The sequence below is a fragment of the Danio rerio genome, chromosome 23 (genome assembly GCF_052040795.2).
Source record: "Danio rerio strain M-AB ecotype USA chromosome 23, GRCz13ab, whole genome shotgun sequence".
Classification (NCBI taxonomy): Eukaryota; Metazoa; Chordata; class Actinopteri; order Cypriniformes; family Danionidae; genus Danio; species Danio rerio.
This window is the reverse complement of record NC_141043.1, coordinates 24,339,928-24,358,420: the sequence shown is the minus strand read 5'-3', so window position 1 is coordinate 24,358,420 and position 18,493 is coordinate 24,339,928. Positions and strand designations below refer to the sequence as shown.

The window sequence follows — 18,493 nt, the reverse complement described above, 5'->3', positions numbered from 1 at the left end:
ATCTCTTAAGGTTATTAATAAGAATAAGTTTCTTAAAGCTTATGATAATCTTTTTTTTTTCTTAATGATTGAGGCTTTGTAATTTTCTCTCTCTCTTCTTGTTATTGTATTTTTTCTTCAATACAGTGATGTTATTAGTCTTGTATTTAATTAATTAACATATATATATATATATATGTGTGTGTGTGTGTGTGTAAATGCGCATTGTATCATGTTAGCTCGTACCACCCTTACATTGTGGTGGACAGTTTGCATACACAAGCTTGAAATGCGTATTGTTTATTTAGATTTATGTGATTACCTTTAAAATCCACCCTTCAAAATCATTAGTAGTGAGCAGATTGGTTTTTAGTAGGGATGTTTTTTTTTTTTTTTTTTTTTTTTTTTTGTCATTATTGTCAGATATAATTAAAACTGGGTAGCAATATTGTTCAAAATAACATCTGGTTTGCCCTAAAAAAAAAGGGTATTATACAGGTTTTGGATCGCATTAGTCACTGCTAACAGAATTGTATCATATTCATATTTAAAAATGTCCAAAGAGTGTGTGTATTATACTTTTTTTAAAATTCTACATATTGGGAATCAACAAATTAAAACTGCTGTTCAAAAAACAAACTTTGTGCGTATGCTCCACACATTAACTCATGAAGGTTTAGAACGATGACAACATCAGGTTAAACAAAGGGAGAACTTACATTTTGACTGCCCTTTTAAATAATTAAAAAGTTGGTATAGTTGCAAATGATTGGTTGTCAACATTGTTCTGTTTTACAGATGACATAGAAGTCATAAAGGTTTGTAACAACATAAAATGACCAAGTTGACATTTTTAGGTGAGAGTCTCTTTTAAATAGTCCAAAATCAGATCGATTATAGGCTACATGCAGTAGTTCGTACATACTTTTTCTAGTTCATACATAGTTGTCAATTATAACTACATTTTTTGCTGATTACTATTGATTACTGATTATAACTTTACCATCCAGAAAGAATTAAACAATTCAGGGGTCAACAATAAGGGTGTATTCTTTATTATCGATTAGGGATAAAAGAACAAATAATTTATGCATGTTTTAAAAAATCATCAGGTTACCAACTTAACTGAATGCCTACCCTTTTGTTACAAATATTAATAAACTTATTCTTCTGACATCATTAATCTGCAGCAGAGGGGACACTTTCAAAAGTATGTATATAAACAGGCTCATTATTTATGAAAATCAAATGAGTAGAAACATTTTACACAATAATAAAATCACAGGGATTTGTAACGTGTATGAGTCAAAATAAATGTATGATATGGCATATTGGGATCTTGCTCATAAATATTAAGTAAGAAAATGGCTCCAAACCATCCAGTGCATTTGACATACCATAAAATAAGTACAAATAAAACTACCCAAACTCCTTCAAACGCAGAACCTTTGACAGCTTGAAATTTCACATTTCTCATGTGCATTAATGTTTGTCCATTCAAATCCTGTACATGAGATGAGCCAATATATTCATTAGGGTCAGCTCATACATAGTAACTTGAATAATTAAACTTAAAACCCCAAAATCACAATCAATCAATCAATCAATCAATCAACCTTTTCATAAATTGAAATAACAATGGCAGTTCCTTTGCAGCATTTCCTCCTCAGTTTTAATACATGAATTTATCCTTCAACCTTTTTGAAAGGCAGACTCGAGACTTACTGAATCAAATCTATAATGGAAAAATGCGACAATGCTATTATGTTATACGTGGTCAGTCTACCTTTAAATCACATTAGTAATGTTACCCCGAAAGGCACAATAAATAAACAAATTAGACAGTGAATTGTTCAATGCTGAGGGGGGGGGGAAACTAAACCTACATCATTATGTCTCTCTGAAAAGGGAAAAAAAACGATCATGGCCATCTTTGCACTTACACTCAAAACACCACAAGATCCCCAAGACAGCTGGTTGCAAAAAGATACCAAACTCGTCAAATGATCTTGCGGTTTTGACATGGTCACCAGCTGGTCTTCTGCCATCAATGTGTCGACCACATTGCAGTGAAGGCGAGAGTGAAGTCAACAGGCCATCAGGATGAGTCTTATCGCCATGCCCTATTGAGCAGTTTCACTTCCGCTAGACGTTTGCTGATCATGGTGGCAAAGAAGAGACCGAGAAGGACACTGCTGATTAAGACATAGTCATAGTCATCCTTAAGGACATCAAATTGTTTGGAAGGGAACACTCTAGTCTGGTAGATGTCAAGGCCATATGCAACCACCTAGAAGGTAAAATTGAAGTTATTTAGTGTGACTACATGTGATAACAACTGCATGGATGTTAAGAGATCAAATGAAGTCCGTGACTCCTACCAAACAGGTTGACTCCAGGCCAGATGGGGCAGTATAGATGCCTCTTACTCTTGATACGGTTTGGTTGTAGTTAATGAACCATTCTGTACGAATGGGCATTTCTGGAGCATATGGTATAAGATTTTCCTCCCTAAAATGGTCAGAGAATCAATTCGTAAATAATTAAACTGAATATATGCTTGACATTTTTCAGATTTCCAACATGATAAACATTAGCTGAAAACTTACCGACTCTGTTCTGAGACCACCTCTGGTCTCCTGGGGTCCAAAAACATCTTTGGTAAGGATAAAATGTTGCCTGATGGCAGCCCCACTATAAATCAAAAAATATCTTTAATTTAATTTAGATCCTATTTATTATATTAAGTTATAAAAATACATCCCAAGAAACTTACTACAATGTTATGAGATTAAAGAGCCCCTATAATGAGTTTTTAAAAATGACCTTCCATGCAGTGTGTAAAGTGAAGTGTGTGTTAAGTGAAGTGAAATATCCAGCTAAGGCTTAAACCTGAAAGTACACCGTGTTTAAAACTATTGATTCCTCTATAAAAGAGTCAACTCAGAGTGGTTCAAATGAATCGCAAGGGTAACAAGTCTTTAGCTGTGTCAGCATGACGTCGATATGGAACTCAAGCCCCGCCCATTTGTTGCACGCAGACCTGGAAAATTGAAACCCTCGGCCCTGCACACAAACACTGCAGAAAGAACTGGGACTTTGTGAAAGCTTGACAAGAACTTTACAGTACACAGTTCATGGATGAATTCCTTTCTCTATTTCACAAGTGTAAGGCCAAACCACAATTCTGTTTTTGTACCCCTACCCCTTCCCCTTAGCCCTTGCAACCGAGGGTTAAGGAGAAGGGCTTTAAAATTTACCCCTAAGAATTGGGACAGCACTACATCACCTGCACACGTCATCATATGTCCTCGCAATCTCTTGCTTTATATGAGTTCAGATGATGGTGACTACTGTAGTGATTCCCGTTGTGTTTTTTTTTTTTGGTATTTATCTTCAGGAAATCACTGAAGCCATGTATTATGTTATCATAATGATCTAATGTGGCAATAAGATCATAACAGTACTGTTTATTTACACCGTGGCCATATTCATTAATGTAAACACACCAAAAACAACATTAACATTATAGCAGACACTGTAAAAAGTCCATTCCCAGTCACTAGACTTTTCTGACAGGGTATTCCAGTGTCATTGAGTGTCATTGAGTGTCAGACTGTTGTGGGACTGCTGTGCAGAAGTTATTATTAGGGATTATAGATTGCAAAATTTAACGTTTTTTATTTTACCGTTAAAAAAAAAAAAAAAAAAAGCATGACTGTAAAACACGAACGCAGTTATGAATATATTAAAACGTGTTTGTTTGTTGTAAAAATTCATAATAATAACAACAAAAAAAGATCTCCTTATTTCCGGGTGCAGCTGGAGCTAGTGTATTCTGGAAATTTTTTCCTACCTCTTGGTTTCGAGTGTGGTCCTGAAAAATCTTCGTTTAAAGGAGTGTATACCCCTTGCCCTTAGCCCTACGCCTTCGAGCTAAAGAGAATTGGGACACCACTACCCCTTCACGTGGTCTAAAACCACATTGAAAATGTGACGCGTGTCACTTTCTTCACAGATTTAAATGCATTTGTGAGCTCGCAATCCACTGCCATTTGTCATTACTATAGCCTCCTGTATTGGGCTCACACATATACTCTGCAATCTCACTACATCAAAATTGCTGATAAGCCATGGTGGGGGATTCTTTCTGTCTTGCACTAAACACAGTCGACCAAATTGCAATAAACTGGGCCATCGGACCAATCAGCGCAGATTAGCATCGTGCTAAGGAGGGGTTTGGGAATAAATGAATCGCTGAACGAATCATATGGGAGTTGTTGGGATAATTAGATAAAAATAAATGCATTATATAGGACAATGAGAGTGTTTTTTGACCTTGAATGCATATCAGCCTGTTGTTGGAGACCCTCAAAACCAAAATATGACCTCTAATAATGCATAATAGGGGCTCTTTAAGCTTTTTTTTCAATATACAAATATTAAGATGTACCTTTACAATTGAAAAAAACAAACAAAAAAGTCCACCAGTAGGTGGCGCCAAATTAAACAAGTAGAAAAATTGATGTCTAACTAAATTATGAATGTCTAACTGTATTTCTTTCAGTCTACTGCAATCTTTGTTTGAATTTTTTTGTTTGACAGTATTATAGATATTGTGCCAAAATTGTACGTTACTTAATATTAACTGTTTGTGTTTTGAACTTCTACATAAAATCAATGTTAAGTAATATGACTGGCTACTTGTCCATTTGGGTAAATAAACATTTTTTAAACCTCTGTTAATGTTGAGCACCGATTTTAATGTTAACTTTTTTTAAACAAAATAAATTAACAATAATATTAATTATCATGAAGTAATAGCTATCTGAACGATATATAGGTGATCCTTACCGAGAAGGTGTCGACTGGTGATGCCTTTTTCTGTAAGTGTGGCCTCCAAAGTGCTTATAGGAGCAGGAAAGATGTAGGACTGCTGCAGCACCTGAGGTGGATGAGGTCTGTCCAGAGAGCTGAACACCGTGCTGTTATAGAGCTCTGCTCCCTCAAACAGCTCCAACACAGAAAACTCATTCCTGCGAAACTTGGAGTTCCAGTACACATACTATAGGAAGGAGAGCAGAAAAGAAAGGCTTTATTCAGCACTAGAAGACAAAAAAAATGGAGACTTATCACAGAAAGGAGAATAAAAACCCACAAAAACGACTTACAACCACCCAGTTTTCAGAGTGCACACAGTGAACTGGCCCTCTGGCCTTTCGCTGCACAGCCTCATGCACAATACGGCCAGTCACACCGTCAATCAGGAAGATTCCAACAAAGCTGCGTTCCTGATGAGTGTCTGTGCTTTCAGTTATCACAGCCAAGAGATTAGGGTTCAGATACTGCAGACCAACAACAAGAGAGAGGATATATGATTAGAGAAAAGTCTGATCTCATTTGGCCAATTAAAGCAGTAAATCAAGGTCAACAGTACTTTGTAGAGCACACTACGATCCCCCATGACTCTGCCTTGGGAATGCACGTGTTCATTTGCACGCTTCCCTTTGACAGCCACTATCTTCTGCACCTCGGTAGGGATAACAACTTCCCAGATCAGTTCTGTAGACAAATCCTGAACGAAAAAAATGAATAATCACTAATGAACACCAACATTAAATGCGTTTTCCATCTGTATGCTTGATTCTGATGGTGAATGCAAACCGTGCGCAGACGAAAACCCGACAGCTTTCCCTGGTTGGAGTCCACTAGGTAGAAAAATATGGAAGATGCAGTCTCCTGAAGCTGCTGCAGAATATTCTTAGTAGATGGAAATGCTGTGACCTGAATGACAAATAAAATAGGAAATAGGAAATAAAGTTTCTGAGAAACACAAAACGTTTGCCAGAAGAACAGATACCCACTTTGTTCTGATCATCAATAAGTAGAAGGACTTTAGAATAGTCCTGGTCGATGACAGGTAACAGAAGAGACTGAAGGATAGGTCTGGGTAACGCTGGGACACTAATTTGACTTTTCTTGCCGAAGATGGGATTGAAGACATAAAGGCTTCCAAGCCCTGTATCCTAAAAATAAATAGATACAGTCCATTCTTAAATAAGATTCAGTATTGAAGACATAAATACAATTCATCACCTTGGAACTATAAGGTTCTATCTGTGATTTGAATGATTTTGAGATACTGAGCGTCAAAGTTTTGGCATTCCATATAGCAAACAATATGTGTGTAACATTTCTCTTTCATACAATAACATGACAGAGACATTAAACGAACTCAATGTAAATAATGAAAATTCTATTATATTTTCAAATCGAGGTAACAAAAACAAGGCAAATGCAGACAAACCCTTCCCATTCTAAAAAGTCATTTACCACTTGGAATCAAAGTTCTATCTGGCAGATCATTCATTGAAGCATTACTTATCAAGAAATACAATAAAATAAAAAATTTAACAATATGTCGATGCATGAGAAAGTTACATTTTGCTTTCTTTAACATTTAATTTATGTTTTAGGATGAATTTTTTATCTCGTTCAAATTAAGCATACAAGGCTGAGCTAAATATTTTGTCTAGTGCAGCTGTTAATATTATTTAATTAATATGGTAATAGTTATTAAATTGTATGCTTTTTATGAATTGAATTAATTGTCTCATGAATTAAGTATTTGCCCTTCAAGATTTAATATCACATTTAAAGACTTTAAAAGAAAATAGACAATAAGCAAATGAGTTTAATAAATCTTTCACTGTCTATATATACACACACACACACAAAAAAATATTTCACTTCATTTAATATATTACATTTTTAATAACAACGTAAAATTTAACATTTCATCTGAATGTCAAAAATGCTTCTAAATTGTGTGGTGCGGCATTATTTAGTTGACTCTGAATTTGTGTTTCTTTCTGGTCTTTCCTGCTGCCAAGAGCAGTTTGGCGAAACAGAAAGAACCTTATAGAGCCAAGCTAGAGTTCGACTTTGTAGATAAAACCTGTTTTGTTTTTAAAATAAAAAAAGTCTTAAAATGTAAACAACTTATTAAAAAAACATCCATAAGTTGTCATTTAATAAGAATATGTGAATAACTAAATTTTGACAAAAATGTCAGATAGAACCTTAAAATTCTAAAGTGACGAATTGTCCCATGTACACAAAATAAACAGACGATTAGATTAAGAAAATATAAATGTGTAATAAAAAAGAACAACAAACTAAAAAACAAACAAACAACTGCAAATAAATAAAACCTGAACAAGTATACACAAACTAGAGAGTACAAACAAGTAAACAAGTAAATCACCTACTGAAAAAGATGCACAAACCAACAAAATGCATAAGTGTATGAACAAAAACTAGTAAAAAGATACAAATTAACAAGCAAGTTCAAACAAACCACCAGAAACAAACAAAAACAAGAAAATGCGGAAACAAAACTAGGACAAACATGGAAACTGCACAAACAAATGAGCAAGAAAAAAAAAGAAATTACCAATCATAAACATAGGATGTTAAAAGTAACAAAAAAAGAAGCAAAAACAAACAAGAAACAAAACTAGCACACACACACACACACACACACACACAAGTAAAATTAAATAAATTAGCAAAAAAGAAGGAAACTAATTCACAAATAAGTAAACAAACTAAGAAAAACGATTAAACCAGCACAAACAAGTGCACAAGAAAAACTAAATTAGCAAATAAATGCACAAATCTCATGGTTCAGATCACAAGTTTTTTAGTCACGGATCAGACCATTTTTCGTAATAGCCAAAAATCATTTTAATAAATGATTCAGTTATTCACTCATAAAACTTCATGTTTCATTGCTAGATGTATTATTTTATTGTTTATCACTAAAGAACAATTCAGTGGCACATTTGTGATGGCTGGTTGTCGCCACCAATTGGTTAAATAATGTATTTGCTACCTACAACTTTCATTTGAGCGTTCTTAAATGCATATGACGGAGATTTTAATCTTTACCATAAAAATCAGTGGTTATATCTAAACTTTAAACTGTTATCCCAGTACTTCTGTGTTATTTGACTGCTTGTAACTTTATAACCAACTCAAAAGACTAAAAACTTTCTAAAGATAAGATTTTCTGGATTTTTGCGGTTTCAGATTTGAATGCAGCGTTTCGAAGGATTAATAAACATATGCAAATCACCCTATTTTATCATTTATGTTGCGTGGTTGTTAAAATACAGATCTTTGAATGATTCATCGTGCAGCTAACACCGAATGCCTTAATCCAGGCTGTACAAGTAGTGACCTTTAATGAAACCCACCACATACCGAATAACCTACCACTTCTTCTATCATCATTATATTTCACAGTAAAGCTTAAATGCTTTCATACAAGTGATTTGAATGACGCGAGAGGCGATCTCTCCGTCATCGTTACAAATTTATGATTAATCTACCAGTAAAAAAAGAAATTATTAATCTGCAAACAACGCGTTCCTAACTGTGGGTATTTATCCGTTACACCCCTAGCAGATACAAGTAAAGAAACTAGGTCCACGAAGGACAATCCAATCAATGAGCTAGCAAACAAAGATAGTTTTTATAAGCTAATTAAATAAATAAACAAACAAAAAAGATATAAGTAACTCAAACAATACAGTACAAAGATCAGAACCTTACCTGGTCCTTTATAAGAAGTGTGCACTGTGGTGGATGTGGAAAGTGGGCAGTAGTCCTTTGCACAATGAGCTTGAAAACCGAATTGGGCTTGATGTTTTCTAAATACTGCTTCCACAAAACAGTCCCTGATCTACTGTCGATGCCAAAGAGCTGGGCAGAAACACAACACCCCTCGATTACCGACAGCACAACTAAAACAACAGACCAACAACCATTTTGTGAACTTACCTTCCCAGAGGCAGTCACCATCACCATCATTTTCTGCAGGTTGAACTCATCACGAGACAGTGTGTCTATGGTGATCTCGTTCTTCACACTGCTGCGGGGCTTTCGGGCATCATAGAAAAGTTTCCAGAGATGAGCCATCCAGGCCTGTAGCAAGATGAACTGGGAAGAGAGACGCTTGAGAACCATGGGTAACAGTCCATCTGCAGGAAACAAGAGATCACGCTGATGAGTGTCAGACATACCAAAGAAAACACATTCTTGAGACAAAATGCGTTTTTCCAGAAGTTAAGAGACACTGAAAAAAAAAATAAATACATAAAGGTGATTAGGAAAAGCAGCAAATTAGAGTAAGCTCTTTACTATACCTTGAATGGCTGGATCCGAATGCAGCAGATAGGCAAAAGAAAACACACAAGGAAATAAATACAGAAAGAAATTGCAAGAAAGCCACTGAAAACAGGACAGATGAGCGAGACAAGTGATAAGCAAAAAGCAGAAACATCACAAGTAACAACACACACTGGCCATACATCACACACAGACAGAAAGTGCAAGTTGAAATAACACACACATATATACAGATACACACAATACATACATAAAACCTGAATTAAAACAGCTTCTAAAGGCTTTCTTTTCAACATTATCTGTAAAATGTATTCATTTTTGAAATAATGCTTCATAACTGGCTCCAAAATCACAGGATGGAAAAACATGCCTATAAGCATTATGTAATTAGCAAGCAAGGACAAAATATGTAATATCTTCCATTTGTTACGCTTTACCAGCTTTCTTCCCAAACTCTCCTTCCAGCTCTGCCTGTGTCCCAGTGAGTGGCAGATCAACCATCTCCATGTTTACCACATCAGCCAGAGCCTCCTCCCTCATCCAGACCACCCTGCCTACAGCAGAACACAAACAGCAACACTTTGCCTTCAGTTGTTTATACTAAAAGAAGTCTAGCAAACCTTCATGACTTTTACACCTCATAAGGACCATGATTATTATTATGATTATAATAATTATTATTATTACTTATTATTATTATTACTGGTATTACTTAGTTTGAAGCATTCTAAATTAAACAATTTAAAATAAGAAAAGAATTTTACACGAGTCATTAAATGAAATGCTACATTTTTAAACCAACAATTCTTTTTTGTTATTTTCATTTACCAATTTACCTTTCAACAAGTTTTTGAACAATAATATTCGTAATATTTTTAAATAAGTATTTTCTGAACACCAAGCCTGCATGTGTTGGATCCAAAGTTTCTAAAAAAAAAAAATTTCTTTGAGTACATGAATAAAATTTACTCTTGATATTTAAAGCTGAATTTTTTGCATCATTTCTAGTCACATGATGCTTCAGAAAGGATTGTATTTTTGTGATTTGCTGCTTGTTTTTTTAATCCTATTAAGTGGAAAGAACTAAATATATTATTTTTAGCTTTTAGAAGATGAACTGCATTTATCAGAAATTTAAATCTTTTGTGACATTATAAATGTCTTAATTATCACTTTTCATCAATTTAAAGTATCTGTATATACATAAAAATACAAATATTTGATAATTTCTGTAATAAAAAAAAGATACTACTCAGGCTTCTCAATGGGAGAACATGTAAACTCCACACAGAAATATAATGTATAATAAAGCTTTTTAATTTTAGATAAATGCTTATGCTCAGATCTTTCTAATCAAAGTATCCTGAAAATAATATATAGTCAACAGTTAATAAATATTGATGATAAAAATAATAATTATAACAAAAATATTTATAATAAATGTTTTTGAATAGCAAATAATAATTTTAGAATGAAGGAGGAATACTGGAATATTTTTTTAAATATACAGTCAGAATATTTAGTCCCCCTGTTTATTTTTTTCCACAATTCTGTTTAAGAGAGAGAAGATTTTTGCAACAAATTTCTAAACATAATAGCTTTAATAACTAATTTCTAAAAACTAATTTATTTTTATCTTCGCCATGATGACAGTAAAAAATATTTTACTAGATATTTTTCAAGACACTTCTATACAGTTTATTGAGACATTTAAAGGCTTAACTAGTTTAATTAGGTTAACTAGGCAGGTTAGGGTAATTAGGCAAGTTATTGTATTACAATAGTTTGTTCTGTAGACTTTGAAAAAAAATAGCTTAAGGTGGCTAATAATTTTGACCTTAAAATAGTTTTTAAAAAAATTAAAACTGCTTTTATTCCAGCCTAAATAAAACAAATAAGACTTTCTCCAGAAGAAAAAAATATTATCAGACATACTGTGAAAATGTCTTTGCTCTGTTAAACATCATTTGGAAAATATTTAAAAAAAAAAGAAAAAAAAGGGGAGCTAATAAATCTGACTTCAACGGTTCATTGAATTATCTTATAATTTATTTAAATTTTTCGTTAAAAATAAAAAATAAAAATAAAAGGAATTGTGGCATAATGTAGTTCATACCAGGCTGCTGCAGAAATGTGAGTGTAAGGTCTTCCGTCTGTACCATGACTCTGTAGCCCACCGAGTCATCTTTTTTTAGGAAGGCGTGGACATACAACTAAAGAACCGATAAACCAAGTTAACTTACAACAAAAATTTGATTTGAAGCATTTTATTTAATTTGAAAAATTACAGCATCACTCCTTACTTTATTTGGTTTTCCTCCATAAGGGTCTGTGTGGTAGATAATAGTTGTGTCAAGGTGCCTGCGGCCAGTGTCAGCACTGAACAGATTGATGCTGCAGGCCTTGAGTGAGAATAACAAATGATTTAGAAACAACAACATACATACACAGAAAGACATTTTTGATATGTGACTTACAGTATCATTCTTTGGGGACATCACAGCAACAACCGTCTTCTCTCCAGATGTGGCAAAAGCAGCAAGATAAGACTGAAGTACAAAAGAACAAACGGACAGTTAAAGAGTAATCAAAAATACTATGTTCTATAAGGAATTGACTGTATTTTCTAGAATGCATCACAATTTATTTCATCTGTGATGTGCTGTGAATATTCCAGAGGGACCTAAAATTGAGGGCAAAATAATTAGCCCACCTGCGAAATTGTAATTCAAATTTCAAAATCCGAAACCTCAAGTGCTGTTTAAGCAAGCAAATTATTGTTTTTACTGTATTATTAAATATTTATTCTTATTTTTATCTTATTTATTTTAGTTGGCTGGAATAAAAGCAGTTTATATTTTCTTTTAATTATTATTATTAAAGTCAATATCATTAGCCCTCCGAAATTTTTTTTGTTAGCTACAGATTAAACCAACCTAATTAACCTAATTTGTCTAGTAATATAATTAATCTAGCTAAGCCTGTAAACAGCATTTTAAGCTTCATTCTTGCATCATGTAAAATAGATCGTACAGGGTATATACAGGAATCAGAGTGAAATTCAACACCCTTTAAGACCTTTTAAGACTATATTCATACATTAAGACCTCCTCGCCATTTTAGGTTTTAACTGGTAACATTGGCGCGATTTTAACTTTTTATTAAATATGGATTGTAAGAAATTAATTTCAAACTAATGAATATTAATGCTAATCCAGCAGGTGGCGCCTATAAATCAGCAGGTATAATGCCGTTTCCTTTGTTACTGCAGTAAATAAAGCAGTGCCATGTCAAATCTAGCAGGATTCTATGGATTTCATAAACTACATAGCATCCTGGCATTTGCAGATTGATTTAAAGCAAACTTTAGCAATACAGCTATACATTGTAAAATGAAAAATGATACAAAATTTAATACCTTGTAAATTAGCATTTAAGACTGTATAATACCTTTTAAGGGCCTTAATATTTATCTAAATTGATTTATCAACTTTTAATCCTTTTTAAGATCCAGCAGACACCCTTTAGTAAAATATTATTCACTGTCATCTTTGAAAATACTAAATTTATTTGTTAATAGTTTAAAAATGTACTGAAAAACTATATATATATATATATATATATATATATATATTAGTAGCATTTAATTTTAGCAGTATAGTATTTTAAAAATAATTAATTTCACAAAAGAGCTAATCATTACTTGATGCAGAAGTATAAATCAGGCTTTAGATTTAGTATTAGTTCTTACTGGACTGAAGTCTCGGAGCGGCACGATAAGTCCGTCTTTGAGCTGCAGCAAGATGTGATGTTCTGGACTGAGCTGCAGGATGAACTCAGCCAGCGGAGGATGTGCTGGACTGGGCTGAGTGGATGTCAAAACAGGCTGGAATCCAGGCGCCACCTCCAAATCTAGCGTCTGTGAAATAAGAGCCACCTGGGTTATACTGATATTTACAGATAGCTGAGGAAACACTATATGTTAAATGCAAATAAAGTGAGATCTGCACCTGAAGATGGATCTGTCTCATTTCTGTTTGTTCGGCAGAGTGCAGTGGTTGAGTGTACAGGGACTGTGTGATCTGATCCACACACATCAGGATCCCTGAGCTGACCACTACACAGCTGCTCTCCAGGCTAGACATCCAGGCGGCTTCAACTGATTTCTAAGAAAAATAAACAAACAATGTGATTGTATTATTAATGCCATGTAAATAAGAAATTAGACTCCCTTTCTCAATACTATTCCCTTTCAATTGTATTTTTAACCCTATTTATTACTGTTCAAATGTTTGGGGTTGTTAGATATTTAATGATTTTGAAAGATGTTTTCTGTGCTCACCAAAATTGCATTTACATAATTAAAACTACAGTAAAATATTGTTATATTGGAAAATATTATAACAAATTAAAATAACCGTTTTGCAATTTAATATACATTAAATTCAATTTATTCCTGTGAATGCAAAGTTGAAGTTTCAGCATCATTACTTCAGTGTGAAGATTATAATATGCTGATATGCTCATTATATTATATTATATATTATATGCTGACAAAAAATATAATGAAAACAGAAGCCGTTTCTGCATGAAGTAAATAAATCTTAACTTAAAAAAAAAAAAAACTTAATCATTGCAGATATGTAATTAAAATAAAATAAATCTGTCCCAAACTGTCAAACAGATATGCTAAAACTCCATAGTCCATACCTTGTTCATGATTTCTCCATCTTCAATTTTGTATTCAACAATAACAATGTGAGAGTTTGGCAAAACTCCCAAAACAAACACTAGGCCATTCCCCCCAGAGTAAATGGTTTGATACTGAACAGTGTCACTGTAGGACAAAAGGCAAAAATGGAAAATAAATTCAATAAATAACATAAGTTACAATTTCTACTAGCATAGTATTTTCCCCATCAACAGGATTAATTTAACTTTTCAATTTATAGTTAAAATTGAGTAAAATGCTGAAGCTAAAGATTTGTCATTACCTGTCAGGTAGGTTTTCCACCCATGTTTGGCTGCCACTTGAAAGGTCATGGAGAGCGATTGTCGATTTCTTCAGCACAGCAACGTACTTCACATAATCTTGAACTCCAACTAAAGCAGCGGCCTGAAAACTTTGGTCAAAAGAGGACACTGTCAGTTTGATGCACGAGTAAATTTAATATGCACTCTCTCTTTAAAGCAAAAACAGCAAAACATAAATAAACACCTTCCAGAATCAAGCACAGTCTCCCACTTCAAGCCTCCGACTGTAGTCTCCCAGGAGCGAAGCAGACGGCCATTCCCGACAACAACAACAGCATCTAAGAGAGAGCCAGAAGAGTTTCAGAGACACACACAAAGTCTAATTTCACACCATACACACTTTTTATTGAATGCTTACCCTGGCCATGCATAAGCAGTGCATCAATATGGCCCTCGGGTCCAGTCTTGTCCACATGACGCCAGACTGCAAGAACCAAAAACACTCCACTTAAGACTATTAATTGAAACTATAAAAATGTTTTATAAATATCAATATTACATCCATAATAAAAAAATACTGCACGAAACCAAGAACATTATTTTGACTATGATTCAGAAAAACAAGCTGAATACATATTTAATTTACCCTTTTGTGATGAAACAATAGAGGAAGAATACATACTGACTTTTCTTCAAAGGGGAAAACAAAAATAATATTTACAAAAATTATCTTATGATTCAATTTAAAACCAACAGTTTCAATCTTCAATAACTTTTCTTTTATTAAATCAATGTGAATCAGAAATATTTGGTTTTCAATATACTTAACAAAAAAAAAAAAAAAGCCAGTTATACAGGCGTGCAGCAACAACATGATAGTTTATAAACAATGGTAAGCTACATTTGTGGGTCAATTATGCCTTTAATATAGCAAACAAAAGAACTAAACCTTGAATAGTGCGCATGACTGCTTTTTTAAGCAGTGCTGGTTCTGGAACATTTATTCATTCCGCATTCACTTTTTGCTAAAGTCACTAAACTTTCTAATGCAAGGTATTACAGTGTTATGAGTAGGGCTGGACAGAATCTGCAGACATTTTTTGCTATTTCTGCACAGAATTTTGTAAGAATAAATAAATAAATAAAATCTGCAGATTTACATTGAATGATTTTGGGAGTATCATAACTTTAAACTTAATATAGGAAATAAAATAATAACATCCTTTAAACTTTTATTTATTGTTTATAATGCAAATCCAATTAGATCCACTTAGTTGGCAAACAAAGCAAGTTTCTTACATTTACACTACAAGACAGAAAAAAAAACTATTTTACAAACTGTATTCTAAAAAAAAAACATTTGAACATTTTCATACCAGTTAATAATATTTCTGAAATTAATTTAAAACTGAATTAATATAGATTTACACAAATAAATTTAAATAATCACTCAATGAAGGGCTAAAATCTGCGGATTTATGTGCGCACAATACAATACAAACTTTGATTTGAAGAAAATAAGTATATAAAAAAATCTGACAAAAACAAAGGTACATGACTGCATCAGTGAGGGACTTAATGACACAATCACATTAAAAACAATAGAGACAAACAAAAACTATTCATTTAAAGACTAAGTTATATAGTACAGACTAAGTATTTTCAAATGTATGAATACATAATGACTCATATGTACACACACATTTAACTATTTAAAAATCAACTCTATGAAAATGGACAGAACTACATGTGATTTCGGGCAGACTTTGCTCACTGTGACTTTGAAAGCTGATGTTTTTCAACAAATTTGGAACAAGTAAATGTTGACAGAATTTTCAGTTTAGGGTGAACTATCTATTATGATAAGGTTAATCAGTTAAAAAAATTAAAAATCCCATACAGTGAAAATGACTTGAGTTTTTACTTTTGGAGCTGGACTGTGGAATTCAATTACCCAATACATTGAGGTAAATTTGTTTTTACATTCAAACATTCAGAATTTCTCCTTGATAATACAATTTCTAAAAAGTATTCTTTGTATATTCTACAAAATAAATCATATAAAATCCTATTAACAGCCAATGACTATCAAAGTACAACATTGTTCACAGTCAAATAAATAGTACCAAGGTTGTTTTAAAGTCATACTTACAAGGGATTTCTGACCGAATATTTAAAGTACCATAGTAAACAATGTAGGAAGCATGTCACAAATTGTTACTGAACGCATGTGCGATTATAAAACCAACTTAAGCTCTATACCAATACCTAACAATAATTTTGAGTGGACTATCCCTTTTAGTAAAAAAAAAAAAAAAAAAAAAAAGTTAGTAAACAACCTCCTACTAATTACACATGTGAAGAGGTGAGCCTATCAAATCAAAGGTCATTTACCAAGACATGGAACAGCTTCATTCATTTCAGTGAATACCTTGTGACAAATTATGTCAGTCTAATAAACAAAAAAAGGCTTTGAAAGAGAAAAGCTAAAAACGAATAAGCCTACAAAGCTATACGATTTAATAAAGGAATACAACATATTTAGCAGACAGACTTACACAGGTCTCCAGTCCTTGAGTTTAGGGAAGCAAACACGTTCTTGTCGGTGGCCACCAGGAGCTTTTTAGACGCTTGAGAATGAGTATCAAACAAGGCAAAACGCACCTTGCCGATGTACTGTTGCCTCCTGGAAGAAATGAGAGTGATGTTAACACATGATGACAGATCAGGATGAGCCCGGTGGAGCAGCCTGACTGAAGTAAGTACCGGCTGTTATAGTCGCACTAATCCTTCAATGAATTAAACGACAAAGCAGCACACGACTATAGCTCGGATACGTACCAATCAAACTTTCCAACCTGGTCTTCAAATACCGCCGATGCAGTATATAATAAAGACACCGATATTGCTAATCTGACTACAAGCCAAGCCATTGCTGCAGAGGAACAACTCCCACAATGCTCTGCGCTTAAGGACCCGACCAGTCAGCGTTTAATTAAACAAGAAATATGTATTTGTGTGCGCTTCTTTTATATATGAGGTCAGATTTAGGCTGACTATTGATATACCATTATTTTAATTTAATTTCATGTCTCCGCGTAAACTGCAGTTTAACAAATTAACATCAGGCAGTCGCGAGAGCTGCCTATAAACAGCTACTTGGGTTTTAAGGGGATTTGGAAATGTTTGGAGAAGTGAGTTAAATCGATTAAATATTTCCCTTGCTACCTAAAATGAAAGGAGTGCACTTCAAAACAATAAATTACATTTATTCATGTAATGAGTTTTTTTTAGAATAAGATTAAATTTAGACAGTAGTGCAGCCTATGTATTTTCTGCTTGAAAAATGTTGAATCTCAAGAACATCTATTTTATAGTTGTACTAATGTCAAATCCTTTTAGGACAGATTGTATGAGTGGTTGCAGACGAAAAATGAAATACCCGTGTTTGACTATCATATTGTAAAATGGGGTGTTTTTTTTGAAAATCAATTAAATTTGTGCAACACTAGGTTGATTTTAGCAAAGTTTTATATGTATAAATGTAGATTTGTTAAAGTTTCTCCTTTAAATGCTCTTTCAAAGCATTTCACAATTATTTCAAAATGTTATTTAAATTTATTCATGTAAAAAACGAAAAATGCCTCAAAGATCTCTAAACTTTTGTCAGCTTATAGATTGACACTGAATGTATTGTTATTTGTATTAGTAATTTACAGTTTTATTTATATTATTATTATTTTGTACTATTTTGGAAGCAGTGGCGCAGTAGGTAGTGCCGTCACCTCATAGCAAGAAGGTCGCTGGGTGGTACAGGTGAATTGGGAATTCTAAATTGTTCAATTCAATTCAGCTTTATTTGTATAGCGCTTTTACAATGTAGATTGTGTCAAAGCAGCTTCACATAAATGGTCATAGTAACTGGAACCGTGCGGTTCAGTAACTGGAACAGTGTGGTTCAGGTTTTAGTGTTTAAGTTCAGTTCAGTTCAGTTTAGCTCAGTTCAGTGTGATTTAATCATTACTGAGAGTTCAAACACTGAAGAGCAAATTCATCGATGCGTAGCTCTACCAATCCTGAACCATGCGAGGCAGTGGCGACAGCGGAGAGGGAAAAAAAACTTCACCTGATGGGAGTGAAGAAAAAAAACCTTGAGAGAACCAGACTCAGTTGGGCACGACCATTTTAATTTCTCCGCTGGCCAAAAGTCTTGTGCAGAACTTCATTCGCCGTGGTAAATTGTCACGTGACTCGCGGTTTTGAGGCTTCATTTAAAATTACACTTGATTACAATATATATATATATATATATATATATATATATATATATATATATATATATATA

General features: G+C 33.5%; 2 protein-coding genes across 6 annotated transcripts in view; one reads left to right on the top strand and one right to left on the bottom strand.

Annotated features, from left to right (window-relative positions):
• Positions 1-1,011: 1,011 nt before the first annotated feature.
• emc1 (ER membrane protein complex subunit 1) lies at positions 1,012-17,114 on the bottom strand. 4 transcript variants are annotated; one of them, XM_087306933.1, is made up of 22 exons: positions 16,990-17,114; positions 16,707-16,834; positions 14,567-14,632; positions 14,393-14,486; positions 14,169-14,297; positions 13,885-14,011; positions 13,185-13,340; positions 12,926-13,093; positions 11,652-11,723; positions 11,478-11,576; positions 11,291-11,387; positions 9,612-9,728; positions 8,827-9,026; positions 8,599-8,748; positions 5,844-6,005; positions 5,644-5,763; positions 5,417-5,554; positions 5,151-5,324; positions 4,834-5,044; positions 2,589-2,673; positions 2,361-2,490; positions 1,012-2,269 (listed from the first exon to the last, which is right to left on the bottom strand). In XM_087306933.1, exons 1-22 carry the CDS (start codon positions 17,079-17,081, stop codon positions 2,090-2,092), a joined length of 2,895 nt encoding a protein of 964 aa, XP_087163059.1. In that variant the 5' UTR covers positions 17,082-17,114; the 3' UTR covers positions 1,012-2,089. The 4 variants fall into 4 exon arrangements, with proteins under 4 accessions (XP_087163059.1, XP_087163058.1, XP_087163061.1 ...); XM_087306932.1 differs by having other exon boundaries at positions 11,478-11,723; XM_087306935.1 differs by lacking the exons at positions 14,169-14,297; positions 14,393-14,486; positions 14,567-14,632; positions 16,707-16,834; positions 16,990-17,114 and having other exon boundaries at positions 9,192-9,728; positions 13,885-13,976.
• Positions 17,064-18,493, top strand: part of megf6a (multiple EGF-like-domains 6a) — a 161,366-nt gene continuing 159,936 nt past the window's right edge. For both annotated transcript variants that reach the window (XM_087306891.1, XM_087306890.1), the window contains exon 1: positions 17,064-17,342. In XM_087306891.1, coding sequence (XP_087163017.1) covers positions 17,331-17,342 — 12 coding nt within the window. In that variant the 5' untranslated portion in view covers positions 17,064-17,330. The remainder of the gene's footprint in view (positions 17,343-18,493) is intronic.